This window comes from Typopeltis vanoorti, chromosome 1 (genome assembly GCF_054136105.1).
Source record: "Typopeltis vanoorti isolate ZY-2024b chromosome 1, IOZ_Tvanoo_1.0, whole genome shotgun sequence".
NCBI classification, from domain to species: Eukaryota; Metazoa; Arthropoda; class Arachnida; order Uropygi; family Thelyphonidae; genus Typopeltis; species Typopeltis vanoorti.
In genome coordinates this window covers 31,598,771-31,615,933 of record NC_143549.1, presented here as the reverse complement: position 1 = coordinate 31,615,933, position 17,163 = coordinate 31,598,771, and the positions used below count along the sequence as shown (strand labels likewise).

Genomic DNA, 17,163 nt, shown 5'->3' with positions numbered 1-17,163 from the left:
ATACAATTTGGCTGGCTAAATCCCAAATTGCAAGCCCATCCTCATTCGTTCAGTATCCAGGTAGATACCCAACAGGGTGCACCACGAGAAGGTGAGGATTAGACATTAGGTCAGAAGCCCTGGTCAGTTCTCTGCATTCCTTTAAAGGCTATGTGGAGGTCTCCTCTCAGTTATACAGCTTTGACCCTTAAGCACCCCTTTTTCAATCAATAATCTATCTTATCAGCATTGAAAACTTGATATATCCGTGCTTTTTAAAATTTGAAGTTTAGTAATACATACCAGAAAAATTTACAATCAAATAAAAATCAAATTGCCTGTGCTATTGAACAAGCATATGTTCAATATGCTTGTTCAATGGCAGGGAGGGATTTCCCAATATATATATATATATATATATAGATTTTTTTTTTTTTCCATAACAAATACTAAATCAACAACAATGATTCACAAAAACAAGAATGAAATTGTTGAAAAATTATATCTGACATAATAGCAGGGTTACCCTCCCTTCCAAATGCTCAAAAATACTGTTAGGTGAGGTTTGCTGTAATGCCCTGTGTTAGAGTGAAACATTGATGTATAAGCATCATGTTACTCAAGAATTGCCTGTGTGTGTGAGTAGAATTTTTTTTGGGTTAGTTAGAAAGTATATCATACTTGAAAAAAGAAATTATATATATATTTTAATCACTTACCCAGGCATAAACAAACAAAGAAGCTTGTACAAGAAGTATCTTCATGACTAATCTACTTGTAAAGACTTCACATCAACACTCTTGGCATTCTATGATGCAAAGCACACTTCCTTTCCAATATGTGCTTTGCATGTGCACACAGATATGTTACATGCATGTGTGTGTGTGTATATACAGAAGCTTTATAAAGTAGAGCGAATAAAGTTCATTAGAGTTTAAAAAAAAACATGAACCAGATTGAAAAAAAAAACTAACGAAATAAATTTCATTTGAGTTTATTTTAATCTGTATGAAAAAAAATCAGAATATACAAATGAGTTTTTTCTTTTTTTTTAATGAGCACTTAAAAATAACAGTTTCTAATTTTGAATCCTCCACTGTTAAAGAGATCTTCTGCATGTATTTACAACTTAACTGCACACTACACTACAAATTTCTTACCAATTATGTAAAATGAAATATTTAAAATTTAGCTGGTACTTAACTGTTAACAGGATTAAAATTTTATGTATAATCTAAAATAAGTTTTTTTTTCTCTTCACAATAAGCAAATTGAATATATTTTAGTACCGTGTTTAATAATACTTGATGTTTCTCAGTGATATACCTTTTTTTTCTAATATTTACATTCTCTAATTTTAATTCTTAAATAGACAGAATAGAGACTGTGAAAGGGTGCATGGTGGCCATGGAGTGGGAAATGATGAACCAGGAAGGAGAGAGGGTTGTGGACTTTGCAGTAGCGTTTGATCTGGCAATTGTGAACTTGTTTTTCTACAAGAGGGAAGAACATTTGATAACATTTAGGAGTGGTAACAACAGTTCACAAATTGACTATATTTTGACTAGAAGAAAACATCTTAAGGTTGTGACAAATTGTAAACTAATTCCAACAGATCAAGTGGCACAGCAACACCAACTGCTGTGCACAGACTTTAAAATAAGATCGAAGATAAGAACCTCTGGAAGCCATGGGATGAAGACAATTAAGTGGTTTCACTTAAAAGAAGAGTGTGAGGAATAGTTTTAGGGAGAGGGTGTTAGAGAGGATTTTGGATGGACTGGAAAGTGTACAAGATCGGTGGAAACATAATTCAAAAGTAACCCTGAGCTGTGCAATCGAGGTGCTTGGTGAGACATCTGGAAAGATTAGAGAGCAGAAGGAGGGTTGGTGGTGGAATAATAATGTACAAGTGGCAGTGACAGCTAAGAGGAAGGCAAAGCAGAAGTGGGATGAGTCAAGAGTGGAAGAGGATAGAGAGGTGTACAGAGAGAGAAAGCAAGAAGCCAAGAGAGTTGTGGCACAGGCGAAGGCCATGGCATATCAAGATCTTTATGTTCAATTCGAAACAAAGGAAGGACAGAGAAAAATTTACCAACTAGCGAAATGTAGAAATAAAGCAGCAAAGGACATCTTACATGTGAGGCAGATCAAAGATGCTGAAGGAAGAGTATTATGGAGTGAGATGTGGACATGAGAAACAGATGGAGAATATACTTTGAGGGACTTTTGAATGAGGAAAATGCAAGGACTCACAGAGAAGATGGGCAGCCTTCTGAAGGGATGGTGCAGAACATCAGTAGAGTGGAAGTGACGGAGGCCATGAAGAGGATGAGGAATGGAAAATCGGTGGGCGCCGACAGAATTCCAGTGGAGGCATGGAAGGCACTAGGGGAAGAGGGAATTGACCTGTTGTGGGACCTGTTCATGAAAGTTTGCCAACAGGAAAATATACCTGAGGAATGGAGGGAGAGTACTCTTGTCCCCATCTACACGGGTAAAGGGGGATGCACAAGACTGTAAAATTTACAGAGGAATAAAGTTGATGTCCCACACAATGCAAATCCTAGAAAGGATTCTTGATGGAAGATTGAGGAAGGAGGTGGAGATTGCAAAGGAACAATTTGGCTTCATGCCTGGTAGATCAACAACAGCTGCTATCTTTGGGTTACAGCAGATGATGGAAAAGTTTCGAGAGAAACAATGGGAGCTACATCTGACATTTATTGATCGGGAGAAAGCATACGATAGAGTGCCAAGGCAAGAAGTCTGGAGGGAGAAGAAGGTTCTGGAGAAATATGTCAGGTTGGTATGGGAGATGTACAGAAATGTGAAGACAAGTGTTCGGACTTGTCTGGGACAGACAGAAAGTTTTCAAGTAACAGTTGGGTTGCATTAAGTCCGTTTCTGTTTAACATTGTGATGGAGGAGGTGAGAGAAGATGTGCCTTGGACAATGTTGTATGCAGATGGCATCTTGCTGTGTGCAGATTCAAGAGAAGAAGCAGGAACTAAAAAAGATGGAGGTATGAGATTGAGCAGAAGTAAGACAGAGTATATGTGTTGCACAGTGGGCAGCGGCCAGGAGATAGATCTGGAACTGGAAGGAAATGTCTTCAGGAAAGTGAGAGTTTAGATATTTAGGTTCAACAGTGGAAGAAGATGGAGGAGCTGAGAAGGAAGTGGGATGCAGGATACAAGCGGGTTGGAGGAACCGGAGGGAGATGGCTGAAGTGTTATGCAATAAGAGGGTGCCGTTCAATCTGAAAGGCAAAATCTATAGGACAGTAGTGAGGCCAGCTATGACGTATGCTAGAAACTGTGGCCCTGAGGAAAAATACCATCAGCAGGATGAGAATGCTTAGGTGGATGTGCGGTGTGACCAGAAAGGATCGTCTGAGAAATGACTATGTAAGGGGAACAGTGAAAGTTACGAACTTAGGAGCAAAGATACAGGAGGTAAGGTTGAGATGGTTTGGTCATGTGATGAGGAGGGAGGACGAATATGTGGGAAGAAGGGTCATGCAGATGGATTTGCAAGGAAGGAGGAAGCGTGGGCGGCCAAAGAAGAGATGGAGGGAGCTGGTAGAAGAGGACTTGAAGATGAAGAACTTGGATGTGGTGACAGCCCAAGACAGGAGGATGTGGAGGAGACTCATCATCAACAGTGACCCCACTTAAGTGGGAGAAGCTGCAGAAGAAGAAGAAGAATTTTACTTCTTGAAACAGAATACAAATCTTCATATCTTAGAAAAAAAAACATGATGCTATCTCTGTTATTCCTTTATTGCTAGAATATTTTTTGTAATATTCCAAAGCTGTTCAGCTGTTAATTCTTCAGACAATGTCTAAAAAAGAAATAATAATAAATTAATTAATAATAATTTAATTTATCCCTTTGCTCAAAATAAAGCAAAATTTTATTTAATTTTAATTTTTTTTTTTTTTAAACTGGCCTAACTATTGGTTGTTCACCTATTTTTTGAAATAGGTTAGCATGTTTATATATATATATCAGATATCGGTTTATATATCAGCTTAATGTAGCGCTTCCCAAACTGTGGCCACAGTCCCCTTGGGAGCCGTTACTTTTGTTGAGGGGAGGGGGGGGGTGAAATAATGAAAACAAATTTGAAATGTTTTAAGACTAAGTATGGCATGTCAGATGCTAAAAATGTAATATTTGCTGTGTGTGTTTTGTATTGAATATAAATACAATAAATATTATAATATGTATTTGTATTACAATTTTTTTTCGATGGGGCCGTGAAATATTTTAATTTTTCCAAAGGGGCCCCTTTACATCCATAATTTGGGAACCACTGGCTTAATACATACTCTTTTTTTTTTTTTAGAGATTCTGTTCTAAAAATTTATGCCATAAAAGTGTGCCTCTTACGTTGAAAAAAAAATAGATACAGAAGGTATTAAGTTCCAGTTTTATATAGATGAACCAAGTGAACTAAATTATGACAGTTTAAAATATTTAAAGAAACAAATTTTCCTGGAGGAATGGGTTCATACTTCCTTCATTAATATAAATTTTATTATTATAAAATAAACAGATTTTCTTTTCCAGAAATTACTCTTATTATTATTATATTATAAAATAAAAGATTTTCTTTTCCAGAAACTACTCTTAATATTATTATTAAAAAAAAAACCTCCATGGAGTCAAAGACTCATCATAGAAGGTCCCACTATTACACAGACACAGTTTATCATACTGAACCATAAATATGTTCAGTGTCTCTGTGCTCACCGCACTCTTGGACAATGCATTCCAATTACATACCATTCTCCATGCAAAAAACCTGCTTCCCCTTGCTCACACTCTCCTTATACAACTTCCAGGGATGACCTTTCATTTTCTCCCTATATTCACCCATTCTATGCAAAATCTTCCCAGTATTAATCTGATAATAACCTCTTACTAGCTTATATTCGATCATATTCCTCTCCTCCTCCTATCCACCAGTTTTTTCAAATTGTATTTGCTCAATCTGTCTTCATACTCAACATTCCAGAGACCATCTTAGTCAATCATCTTTGGACCTTTTCCAATATATCTTCATTTTTTTGAAAACCAAGTGACCAAATCTGTGCATAATAATCCATATGTAGCCTTCTGCAAGTCTGTGCCCTCCACATCACTCCCATTATCTGCTGTGCTGTCCTCACAATTTTAGCAATGTCCCTGAAATTTTAGATCCTTGTCCACAATCACTCTCTCATCTCCCCTACTTCTTCCAAGGCCAGTCTAGATGGATGAGCGGTTACCACTCTCCAGCCAATAGGCTGTGGGTTCAAATCCTACCAAGGGCATGGATGTTTGTGATTGTTCTACAAACCAATTACCATATATACTGCTGTGACCTGTGTCCTGTTGCAGTATGACCTTTGATGTCTTTGCACCATAAAAATCAAATAAAGAAACCTTTCAAGATATTTCCACTGATTGTGTACTCTACATCCCATCTCTGTTTCCCAAATTTCAAAACCTTACTCTCTGCAACATTGAATTGACATCCCCACTCACATTCAAGTTCTCTTGCAAAGCCACAGCATCTAATCTACTCTACTCTACTCCTGATAGCTCTCTTCAACTTTGCATCATCTGCAAACAACTGCATATCACCATTGAGACCTCTCCCAATATCATTTACATTCAAATTAAACAGTAACAGACCCTTGGGGTACACCACTAGTAACTTTCCTCTTCTGGGATATTGCTCCTCCATAGATAACTCGCTGATATCTATCAGACAACTAAATCTCCAATCCAAACTAATCTGCTGTTCAGCCCCATCTATTCCAATTTAATTACCAGCTTTTCATGTGACAATTTATCAAAGGCCTTTGCAAAATCTAACTGTTCTTATTTTTACCATTTCCCAAAAACTCTTAAAATGTTTCTGTATTAACATCTGTGTGTAAACCAACAGGCAAAATAAAACAGTTAATTACCATTGCCAAAAATTATTCTACAGAGGCTTACTTTTGAACTGAAATGTCTGACCAGTGGATTTAAATCTTATTTTGAACAGGTGTCTTTGAACATCTTTAGGTGAAATTCCAAACACAGTGCAAGCAATGTTAGTCAATGATTCCTTCAGGACATCATTTTAGATAACATTGACAATTAAATTTATAGTTATTTAACCCCTTGCTGTAGTGTACTACAGATATTCAACCCTCTATTTTGCCATCATAAATGATTCAACTGAAATCAAAACTGAGAGGATAGGACAAATTTCTATAGGGATTCTAATTGGTGAATTTTATTAAATTCCAATGAAAGTAGAATTTAATTTCTAACTGTTTTTACCATTTTAATTAAATGGTAAAATTGAACTAAGTGGACATATTTTCAAGAACATCCTAAAATCCCAAATTTTATCAAATTCAATCCAGAGCAGAGTTATTGCACATATACTTTTAAAACAATTATATACCTGCAAATTATCAAACTAAAACTGGGGTGGTATGACAAATTTTTGTAAAGATTAATCCAAGAGATGATTAAATTCGAAAAATTTCATGAAAAGCATTCCATTTTTTTTCAGTCACTTAGAGTATTCCAGTATGTATTTAATCAGAAAAACCAATCCAGTTCCTTTTGCATTATCCTTTTTGTAACAACCTCAATAAGCATCTCATTTCCAATATTCTTTCTTAACATTTTTCTATTCCTACTCACAGTGAATTTCATTATAAGTACAATAGAACCTCAGTTGTCGAATGACTCTCATCTTGAACAAATTGGTTCCCGAACATATTTTCTGAAAAAAATGCACCGGTTTCTGAACAGAATCTCAGTTCCCGAACATTGAAACTGGCAGCCACGTGCTCCACAGGCTGAGATGAACAGCGGGAGAGCATCAGTTATGCCGCAGACACCTGCTCGAATTTGCAGTGCCTTTTTTTTTATTTTCTTTGTGTTTTGTTGTTTTTTTAATAAATTATTATTAAATAAACCACCACAGGGCCAAAAAAGGATAGCTGTTAGAACCATGATAGAGGTCAAAAAAGAAATCATATCCAAACATGAAAATGGCGTTTGTGTCTTGGATCTTGCTATAAATAAAGAGCCGATCAATTTCGTCTATACTTTATCCATTTATTGCGTTTATTCTTTTTGTGTAAGATTTTATGCATTTTCATTGTTTTTGTATATGATTTTATGAATGAAGTACTGTTATAAAGGCTTAAATAAACAATCATCTGGGGTTTCGGGAATGGATTAATCCATTTTACATTAATTCTTATGGGAAAATGGTTTCTGTTTTCAAACAAATCGGTTTCCAAACAGCCTTTAGGAACGAATTATGTTCAACAACCGAGGTTCCACTGTACTAAAAATCAGAGATGCATGGATATGCAGAAGAATGTGCACTATTAAAGACTGCATGATACTTGATAGGCTGTTGAGCAACAGTGCAGCCCAGAGGGAATTGCACATTTAACTTCCAGCAACTAATCTCAAACAACCATACCAATGGAAAGACATGTAAAGTAACCTTTAAGTATTATGTTAAATTAAATATGCCAAGAAATTATTCTTGTTTAATCCTTTATCCAAGTAAGCAAAGTTTTTTATTTATTTATTATTATTATTATTAATATTTGATTGCCAAGGAGTCAAAGGACTCATTGTGGGAGGTCTATACTTTTTCATGCCAAAAGATCATCGAGCTGTGCCTTGAATCCATTCACAGTTTCTGCACTCGCCAATCAATCTCCATGCAAAGAACCTACTTCTACTTCCCTGTTCATATCCTCCTTCCATGGATGGCCTCTAGTTCTACCCCTGCCTTCCTCTACTCTATGAAATATCTTCTCCACATTAATCTGGTAACAACACCTCATCAACTTATGTCTCAATCATATCCTCCCCTCTCTTCTTCTTCTATTCACAAGGCTCTATAAGTTGCATTCCCTCAATCTGTCCTCATATCTGACATTAACTTAGTCAATACAGCCTCACCCCCCCCCACTAAAAAACCTGGCAACTAAATCTGTGCAGAGTAGTCCATATGTGACCTGATCAAAGCATTACAAAGAGGAAACCCATAACCTCTTTACTTCTGCAAGTCAATGTTTCCTCATTTTTGCCATAATCCATTGGAATGTTCTTACAATTTTAGCGATGTGACCTAAACTTCGAGTTTCTGTCCCATCACTCATGTCTAGATTTCTAATCTCCTCCACCTTCAAAATTTCTCCATTAATTATATACTCTGCATCTCAACCTTGCACTTTGCAAACATTAAATTGATAGTTCCAATCATTTGCTCACTCACTCATGTAGTCTATTCAGATCCTCCTGCAAGTGTTTATTATTATAGATTTCTTGTAGCCCTTCCCAACTTTGTGTCATCAGCAAACAAGATGCACATCTCCAGTTAAGCTGGTCCCAATGGCATTCATTAACATACAAGTTAAACAATAATGGTCTCAAAACGGATCCCTGTGGCACTCCCCTAGTAACCTTCCTATTTTGGAATTCCATTCCTCCATATACAATCTATCCAGCTATCCAGCCTGTTATCTAATTCCATCTGTTTCAGTTTAACTACTAGCTTGTCATGTGGTAGTCTATCAAAGGCTTTTGAAAAATCGAAGTATGCCATCATACATGCATCTCCTTTATTGAGTGAATTTGTCACCTTGTTGTAATACATAAGAGTACTGAAACATGACCCCCCCCCCCCATGCTGACCATCATAAAGAATACTGGTATTATCGATCCATTCTGAATCCTAGTCCTCACCAACTTCTCTAACACCTTAACAACTCTAGACACAGATTAGGCTATAATTTGTAGCCTTAGTCTTATCCCCCCCCCCTTGAAGTGGAACAATTTTTCCCACCTTCCATCCTTTTGGACTCATCCTATTCCAAGACTCAAGTTAAACAGTTGGTGCATTAATTCCATAGGGACACGTGGCAATATACTGTCAAATCCTATTGCTTCATTATTATTTTATATATATATATATATATTTGATTAACAAATATATATATATATATATATTTGTTATTATATTATTATGTTATAACATTATGTTATAACATATAATATTATGCTATTATATTATTATTATTATATGTTATTATTATATTTGTTAATATATATATATATATATTAAAGGCCACAAGACCTACAGCAAAATAGCAAATCAGTGCTGTGTGTAGGCAAGAGGAAACAGGAGGAGTCCCAAAGGAACGGAAGGTGGGGAAAATTGTTCCAGAAATTTCAATCATGTCCTTGACATTTCTGTCAAAGTTAAGTCCTAAGAACTTGGAATAACAGTTTGTCACATTGTAAAAAATTTTTAAACTTGGTTATATGTTACATTAAATTTGGCAGTAAATTATATTCATGTTTAATCCATTATCCAAGTGTAAATAAACAAAGCTTACATGTGAAGTATCCTTTTGGGTATGTGAATAATGCATAGCATTATACACATCATTGGTTTGGTTTCAACCTTTCTTGAAGTCCCATTAGTCGGAGCCAGACTCAGAAGAGATACCAAAGTTGAAGTAATGCAGAAGTCATATACAATTCACTGACCATACATACACCAAAAACATGAGTTACTATTATTATTTTTATTAACTGTCATCTTCTCAATGTAAGAATTTCAGGATAGATGTAGTGGTGGCTAGCTTCCTTCTTCCATCCTGATATATTTTGTTCTGTTTTTATCTTTTGAATTTCTTTTACATCCTTCCAGTTCTGATATGCACAGAAGTAGGTTGATTATGTTGTAGTTAATAGGTTGGCTAATCAACCTACTTTTGTGCATATCAGAACTGGAAGGATGTAAAAGAAATTCAAAAGATAAAAACAGAACAAAAGAACAGGCTAATCACCCTGATAGTTGATATATCTAGCTTTTTTTGCAGAGCAAAATTTATAATCATGCTCTTTACTACCCACATTGGGTAGTAAGAGGTGGTAAGAGCCACGGAAGGCAGTTTTAGGTATATCCATATTTCTGACATTTAAAGCATCTCAGTGGATTAGATATATATACAGCCTAACAGGACATTTAAAGCATCTCAGTGGATTAGATATATATACAGCCTAACAGGACATTTAAAGCATCTCAGTGGATTAGATATATATACAGCCTAACAGGACATTTAAAGCATCTCAGTGGATTAGATATATATACAGCCTAACAGGACATTTAAAGCATCTCAGTGGATTAGATATGTATACAGCCTAACAGGACAACAGTTGAGGTACCTTGATGTTCCTGGTCAGAATTAGGTGACCATTCCTATATACCAGGATGTGCCTCATGCCTGTCACTTCCAGATCTTTAAGCTATCTCCTGATCTGGAATGTCAAGGAGATCCCATTTTGATATCATTCCTCTAGAAGGGATTAATGTTTTATGAAGTGTTACTATAATTTGTATTCCATCCATCAATGTTGCTTTCAGTAGTTTTTTTCTGAGTATTGTTGACTTTATGTTTCCACAAGAATATTACCCGATGCAGTTTCTTGACTATTTTGGGAAATCCTGCCAGTCCTTCTAAACCCTTTTGAATGAAGAAGGGAAACATTTTGACTATTGAATTTTCACCTGTTGCATGAATAATGAAAAACACTGGTACATTTATACTGGACATCTTTTGTTTTTTACTTCTGTTATCAAGTGATCTATCTACAATATCAGTACTGCTGGGCAACACTGTTGACCCTTGCAGGCAAGCTCATTATCGGATTGATTCTGGCCAAGGCCATCCAGAACTGTCCATCTTGCTGAAGCATAGACCAAATTAGTGCAAGCCTACCAAGATCTCCCTTTTTGGATGTCCACAGGGTTGCACTGCATGGCAAACATAGTGGCAGGGCACTGGATCCAGGTGGTTGGAAAGACAGGATAGCAAAAGAGATTCAGAAGTAGAGTGAGGAAGGAAAGCAAAGAAAAAATGAAACTGGTCAGTATCATCACTGGGAGGTCCCCTACACTATGAACAGGTGCACCATGTGTAGAGGAGGATTCCAAGAGAAGACACTACATTAATTTTTTAGAAGATATTTTACCACCTGATATCATCCAACTCTTCAAACATTTTCTAGAGAACACTTTCTTCAAGTTTCAAGATCTCCATCATCAACAAACTGAAGGTCTAGCCATGAGCATATCCATTTCACTGCACTTGGCAAATATGTACATGTAGACAAGTGAACAAACAGCCATATTGATGGGTGTTTGAACAAACAGCCATATTGATGGGTGTTTGAACAAACAGTCATCAATATGACCACTCCAAACCAAAACTTGTAATGTATATTAGATTTTCTGGTTTTAAACTGTTGAAGAATTTTAAAAACCACAAGTTTGCAAAATTCTTCAACAGTTTAAAACCAGAAAATCTAATATACATTACAAGTAGAAGAAGATAGCTCTCTTTCCTTCCCAGATGTTCTCATTTTAATTAAAAAGCCATCACAGTCTTTCATTTGAAATCTACAGAAAAAAAAGCTTAATACCAGACATTATCTACATGCCACATCACACCATTACTCAATACTAAACAAATCATTGTGAAAACTCAAAGACAAGGCTATTACAATATCCTGTAATAAGAAAAAGAAATAACATATATTAAGGATAATCTCCTTAAAAATGGATACAATGTCTGAAAATAGTAAATAGTATCTTGACCATCACATATTACAAAGAATATATAACAACAGTTACAAAAGTGGTAACTTTTGTTATATATTCTTTTGTAACTCTTTATCTTACATTAAAAATGTTTCATCTTTAGAGGCATCTGTGGCATAATTAAAATTAATAACTTAACACGTATAAAACCAACAGTAATAACTTTAATGAATTAAAGGTACAAATATTTCGTACTGAAAGTAGCAGTACATCATCAGTGTAGAACAAACAGTTAAAGAAATGGAATACAAAGTACAGTACAGTAGGTAGATTACAATTAAAATTGTTGCCGCGTGCCAGAAAATCACTATTAATAAAATATTATTAAATTATTCTTAAAAACTATTTCATTGATGGTTGCATAAGATAAGAATCTCCCAAACTTTTGGGAGAGAGAGAGAGAGAGAGACAGTCATTTCGATTCAAATTCGGCCGATGTAAAATAATATTTTATTAATAGTAATTTTCTGGCACGCGGCAAAAATTTTAATTGGTAATCCACCGACTGTTCTGTACTTTGTATTCCATTCCTTTAACTGTTTGTTCTACACTGATGATGTACTGTTACTTTCAGTATGAAATATTTGTACCTTTAATTCATTAAAGTTATGTACTGTTGGTTTTATACGTGTTAAGTTATTAATTAAAAATGTTACAGATAAAATGATGGAGCCCGATGAGTCTTCGGGCTCCATGGATGTGCCTGTATAATAATAATAATGTGCTTTGATTTTTTTTTTTCGCATAATTTTTCATACATCAAAAACTTCATTAGCTCTTGTTCCACCATAAAAGCATGTTGCTCTGATCCTACTATTTCACATTCATTACTTTTATCTTTTCAACATTTTTATCAAGATTCAGAACAACATTTAATTTCATACTAAGTATAGTGATGAACAACAGATGTTTCTTGTTAATGTTCATCCACTTGCCCAGATTTTCATCAAGCCTGCCTGCTAGAATATGAAAGTATATGACCTTGGTAGTAGGTCCCCAAATACTTCTGGTATATTTAAGAAAGACATCATTAACACCTTCTTTCTCCTTTGATACATTAAATCCTTTAAAGTCATTCAGGAGAATTATCAAACATCAAGACTTATGGCCATAACTTATGCTAGCATTTTTTTTTAGTGTAGATGAATGTATACCTTCTTCCAGGTATTAAAATTGCTTTTTAATACCAAAGTACTTTTTTCATGTTAAATTCTTTAATAATTGTCTCTCCAAGCTTGCCAGCATTTGACATCTAACCAACGTTTCATGGGAAGTGATCAATGCTTAGTTTAAAAACAAAGCCTTTGGCGGGGGTGTCAAACTGGAGGCCCACAACACTTCAAAAAAAAGAATGGTTGCTTTTCATAATAAACAGAAATATTGATTTTAGGCATTCGATTTCATACAACATTTATAGTTAAATATGGATGCAACAACCTGCTATAATATAATTGCAATAATAAAAATTTATATTGCAATTTCAGTGTTAGATCCGATCCTGATCAATCGTCAATTATATTTATGCTTTCATTGTGAATTTATAGTTAGAATTCTATTTTTTCAGTGCACTACCCAGAGTATGCTCTGGGTAGCACACTGAAAAAACAGAATTCTATTGGCTAGCAGCACCTGTTCGCATGACGTGCAGTATACATGCCCATGTGAAGAGCTTTATACAGTCAATCAGCAATCTCTGAAGCCAATGTCAGTGCACCGAACACGAATAAGTTTAATTTTAATAATGTAAATAATTATACAAATACATTTTTTTTTTTTTTTAATAAAAAAATTGTTATTAATATTGTATTTATTCACCCAGACAATGTTGCTTTCTAAGACAACAAGAAAAAAAGAAAAATTGCTGATGTGGGGAGAAAATTTCAAGAAAAATGGGAATTGAATTACTTCTGCACTGAAACAAAGGCCAAAATTGCGTTATATTTGTAATGAAACAATTAGTGTTGCCAAAGAATATAATATAAAAAAGGCACTATAACAGTGACCGCCATTGAAAATTTTAAGTGGGGGTGCTGCTACAAAAGGAGAAAAATAATTAATTTTTTCCTAATCAGTAACCAATTTATTAATAAGTAATTTTACATAAAAAAATTGCTTTATTATATAATTAAAAATATTTGAAATTAATATATATTAAAAACATTATTTGGAAAGAATTTTTAATATTTATATTAAATTTAGTAGAGCCTGTGTAGCTCAGTGGATGTGGCGTTTGCACACCACGGCACTTGGCCGCACGAAGGAAGACTTGGTTTCGAGTCTAGTCGGCGACTAGAGGAAATTTTTCTAAGCCTTTTTTCGACCGGTTCCCGAGTTAGTCGATCTCTGGCACAGGCAAGCGGGTTTTTCCTCCCGGAAACTCGGGTTTTTTGTCCCGTAAACTCAAGAAAATCGACCGTAGAACCCACATTATTTCAGACATTAAATATATTGTGTTAGGGTTAGGGACCATGAGATGGTGGCACATTTGAGCCGTCTCTCTTCACTGTGTACCGCTTAATTAGTGATAGCCTTGGGCCATCTATCTCTGATTGGTACCAGTGGAGATTGAACTGCTCACTCAGTCTCCAAAGTTAGATAGGGCTAAATGGCCTCGCCTACTCCAGTATACGGGAATAAAAAGGCGTTAGCTGATTTTTTTTTTTATATTAAATTTAATAATAAAATTTTTAATATTTTTGAATGCAAGCATACAATTTATCTGTAGCGACACTGCTCGTTGAGCAGTGTCAGATTCACCTGTTATGTGCGGTGACAAGTGCAAACAAATATCAGCGAGTTTGGCCGCAACTGGCCGAACGTAATAATTCCGACACTGCAATAGATCGCAGTTCAATTATTTCGTGCAACGATAATTTTTCATGTAATAATTGAAAAAATATAATTCCTTTCATATTTTCAACAGTGATCTCATCATGATTCTCCCTTGTAGCTATAAATAATAAATAAATAATTATATGTTATTTTAACAGAATAAAATAAGATTTACCAAAAATATTTCACCCTCACCTCACCACGAACACACACCAATAATAAAAGTTTTGTATCTCACAGAAACAATGTGCACAATCATACAACTTATCTGTAGTGACACTGCTTAACAAGAAGTGTCATATTCACTTGCTACATGCAGTGACAAGTGCAAACGAATATCGGTGAGTCTAGCTGCAACTGACTAAATGTGATAATTTCGACAATGTGTTAGATCGCAGTGCATTTGTTTTGTAATCTAAAGCATTAATCGAACAATTCAATCAATGTTGAAACATAAGCTGTAACCTTTAACATGTTGTATTGCATTTATATAATGTAAGCATTGTTATTATTTATAAACACAAAAAAAATTAATTTTGTTTTTTTTCCTTGGGGTGCTGCAGTGTCACAGTGCTTATGTACAAGCCACCATTGTACTACGATAAAACCATCATCAAATTCCTGCCATGTACCCTCAAGGGGTGATATGATAGTACTACATGAAAAATTTACATCATTACTAACTTCCTATCTACAATTTTTCTCCAAATCAGTCTGTTACCTGTCAAGACTCCAACATTATCAGATCTTATATTTCTATCATCTAAGGCACTTTGTACCATCAATCCACCTATATCTTGGTCTTCCTCTGGGTTGTTTTCCTGCCAACCTGGCAGAGAACACTTGCTTTGCTAATCTTTCCTCGCCCATTCTGTTTAAGTGACAATACCACCTGAGATTAGCTCTGCTAACGCCTTCCTGGATGCTGACAATGTCAAGTTCTTTCCTAATATCCTCATTTTTAATATGGTATTGCCATTGATGATATCTGTTCATGCCTCTAATCTTTCTCGGACTCTCATATCTACGGTCTTTAGTCTTTGGTCAAGTGTTTTACTTCTGACCCAGCTCTCAGATCCATAAGTTAAAACTGGTTTGAACACGGTCTTGTATAGCTAATTTAGTGTTCCGACTAATTTCTCTCTTATTCCATATGAATTTATTCAACTGACTTCCTACCATACCAGCTTTGTTGATTCTGTTGTCTATTTTCATATTTAATTGACCATCTTCACTAAAAATCGTGTCTAAGTAGCTGAAATGTTTTACTTGTTTCACAGGTTCTCTGTTCACAACACAGTTGACATTTTCAACAACTCTGCTATTTTCATTGTCTTTGTATTGCTGACCTTCATGTGATATCTATTACAACAGTTATTCAATTTAGTCAGGGAATCTTGCAGACTTGTAGCGGATTTATTAGAAGTATAACATCGTCCGCATAAAGCAAAGAGCTAACATTATCATCTCCAATTTTGATATCATGTTTAATACCATTTTCCTTCATAATGTGATCCATATAGATAATGAATAAAGGGATAATGTACATCCTTGTGTCACACCAGATTTAACATTAACCCATCTTCCTGTACTTCCTTCAATTCTAACTGTTGACTTAAAACTCAAATAGAGACTAAGTATTGCCTGATATAATGCCCAATTGACACCATATAACTGTAGCGTATTGAACAGCTTCTCTCTTGGCACTTTGTCATATGCCTTTTCCAGATCGATAAAACTTAAATACAGATCTTTGTTATATTCCCATGATTTTTCGACTATCTGTTGTAAAGTGAAGATCTGATCCTGACAATCTCTATTTGGCCTGAATCCAGCTTGTTCTTCACCAAGCTTTTCTTCCACAATTCTTCTCAACCGTTTCTCAAGTATACTTGCATAAACCTTACCAGGAACACTCAGTAGAGAAATACCTCTGTAATTCTCACATTCAGTTTTGTTTCTCTTTTTATATATGGGTACTATGAGAGCTCTACTCCAATCATTGGGAATTCGTCCTTCTGTCCAGGTCTTCTGAACTATGCAGTGCAGCACTGTAAGACATTTATACCACCATACTTCAGCATTTCTGGTCGAATATCACCACAGAAGGTTTTACTAAGGTAGAACCTTCTGTGGGACCATAGACAAATAAATCTCATTGTCCAGTTCCCCATTCTGATATTTGCCCACGTCACTCTACTTGAGATTGCCTGCCATTCAAGAAGATTAGCCTCATATTTAGTGTTGAATACTATGGCTACTCCTTCTTTTCCTTGATTGTCATTGCCTGAATATAACATTTTGTATTTATTGCTCAGAGAGATCTCACCAGTTTTTGCCTTTTTGTTTCAGTTATCCCTATTATGTCGATCTGGTACTTATCTAATTCCTCAGCTAGCTCCAATTCTTTGCAATTCAGGCTTCTTATGTTGATTGTATAGTTCGACCACCGATTAGAGATCCTTAGACACTTCTGCACATCTCAGAAAAAGGAGAATCCATTCCGATAGTAGGGTAATCAGTCTGTATAGTGGGATGAGTTGTTTATTATTACCAGTTGGAAAATTAACTTCTCTTTTATGATTATTTTAGTTAACTATGTTGCTTGTATAACAGTTGGAAAATTTTACCTATAAAGCACGTGATTTCGCATGTTG

At 35.3% G+C, this 17,163-nt stretch overlaps 1 protein-coding gene across 1 annotated transcript in view; it reads right to left on the bottom strand.

The window, feature by feature from the left end:
* Positions 1-957: 957 nt before the first annotated feature.
* koko (cyclin Q) overlaps positions 958-17,163 on the bottom strand; it is a 103,983-nt gene continuing 87,777 nt past the window's right edge. Inside the window, exon 5 of the mRNA XM_090415480.1 lies at positions 958-3,826. Coding sequence (XP_090271606.1) covers positions 3,755-3,826 — 72 coding nt within the window. The 3' untranslated portion in view covers positions 958-3,754. The remainder of the gene's footprint in view (positions 3,827-17,163) is intronic.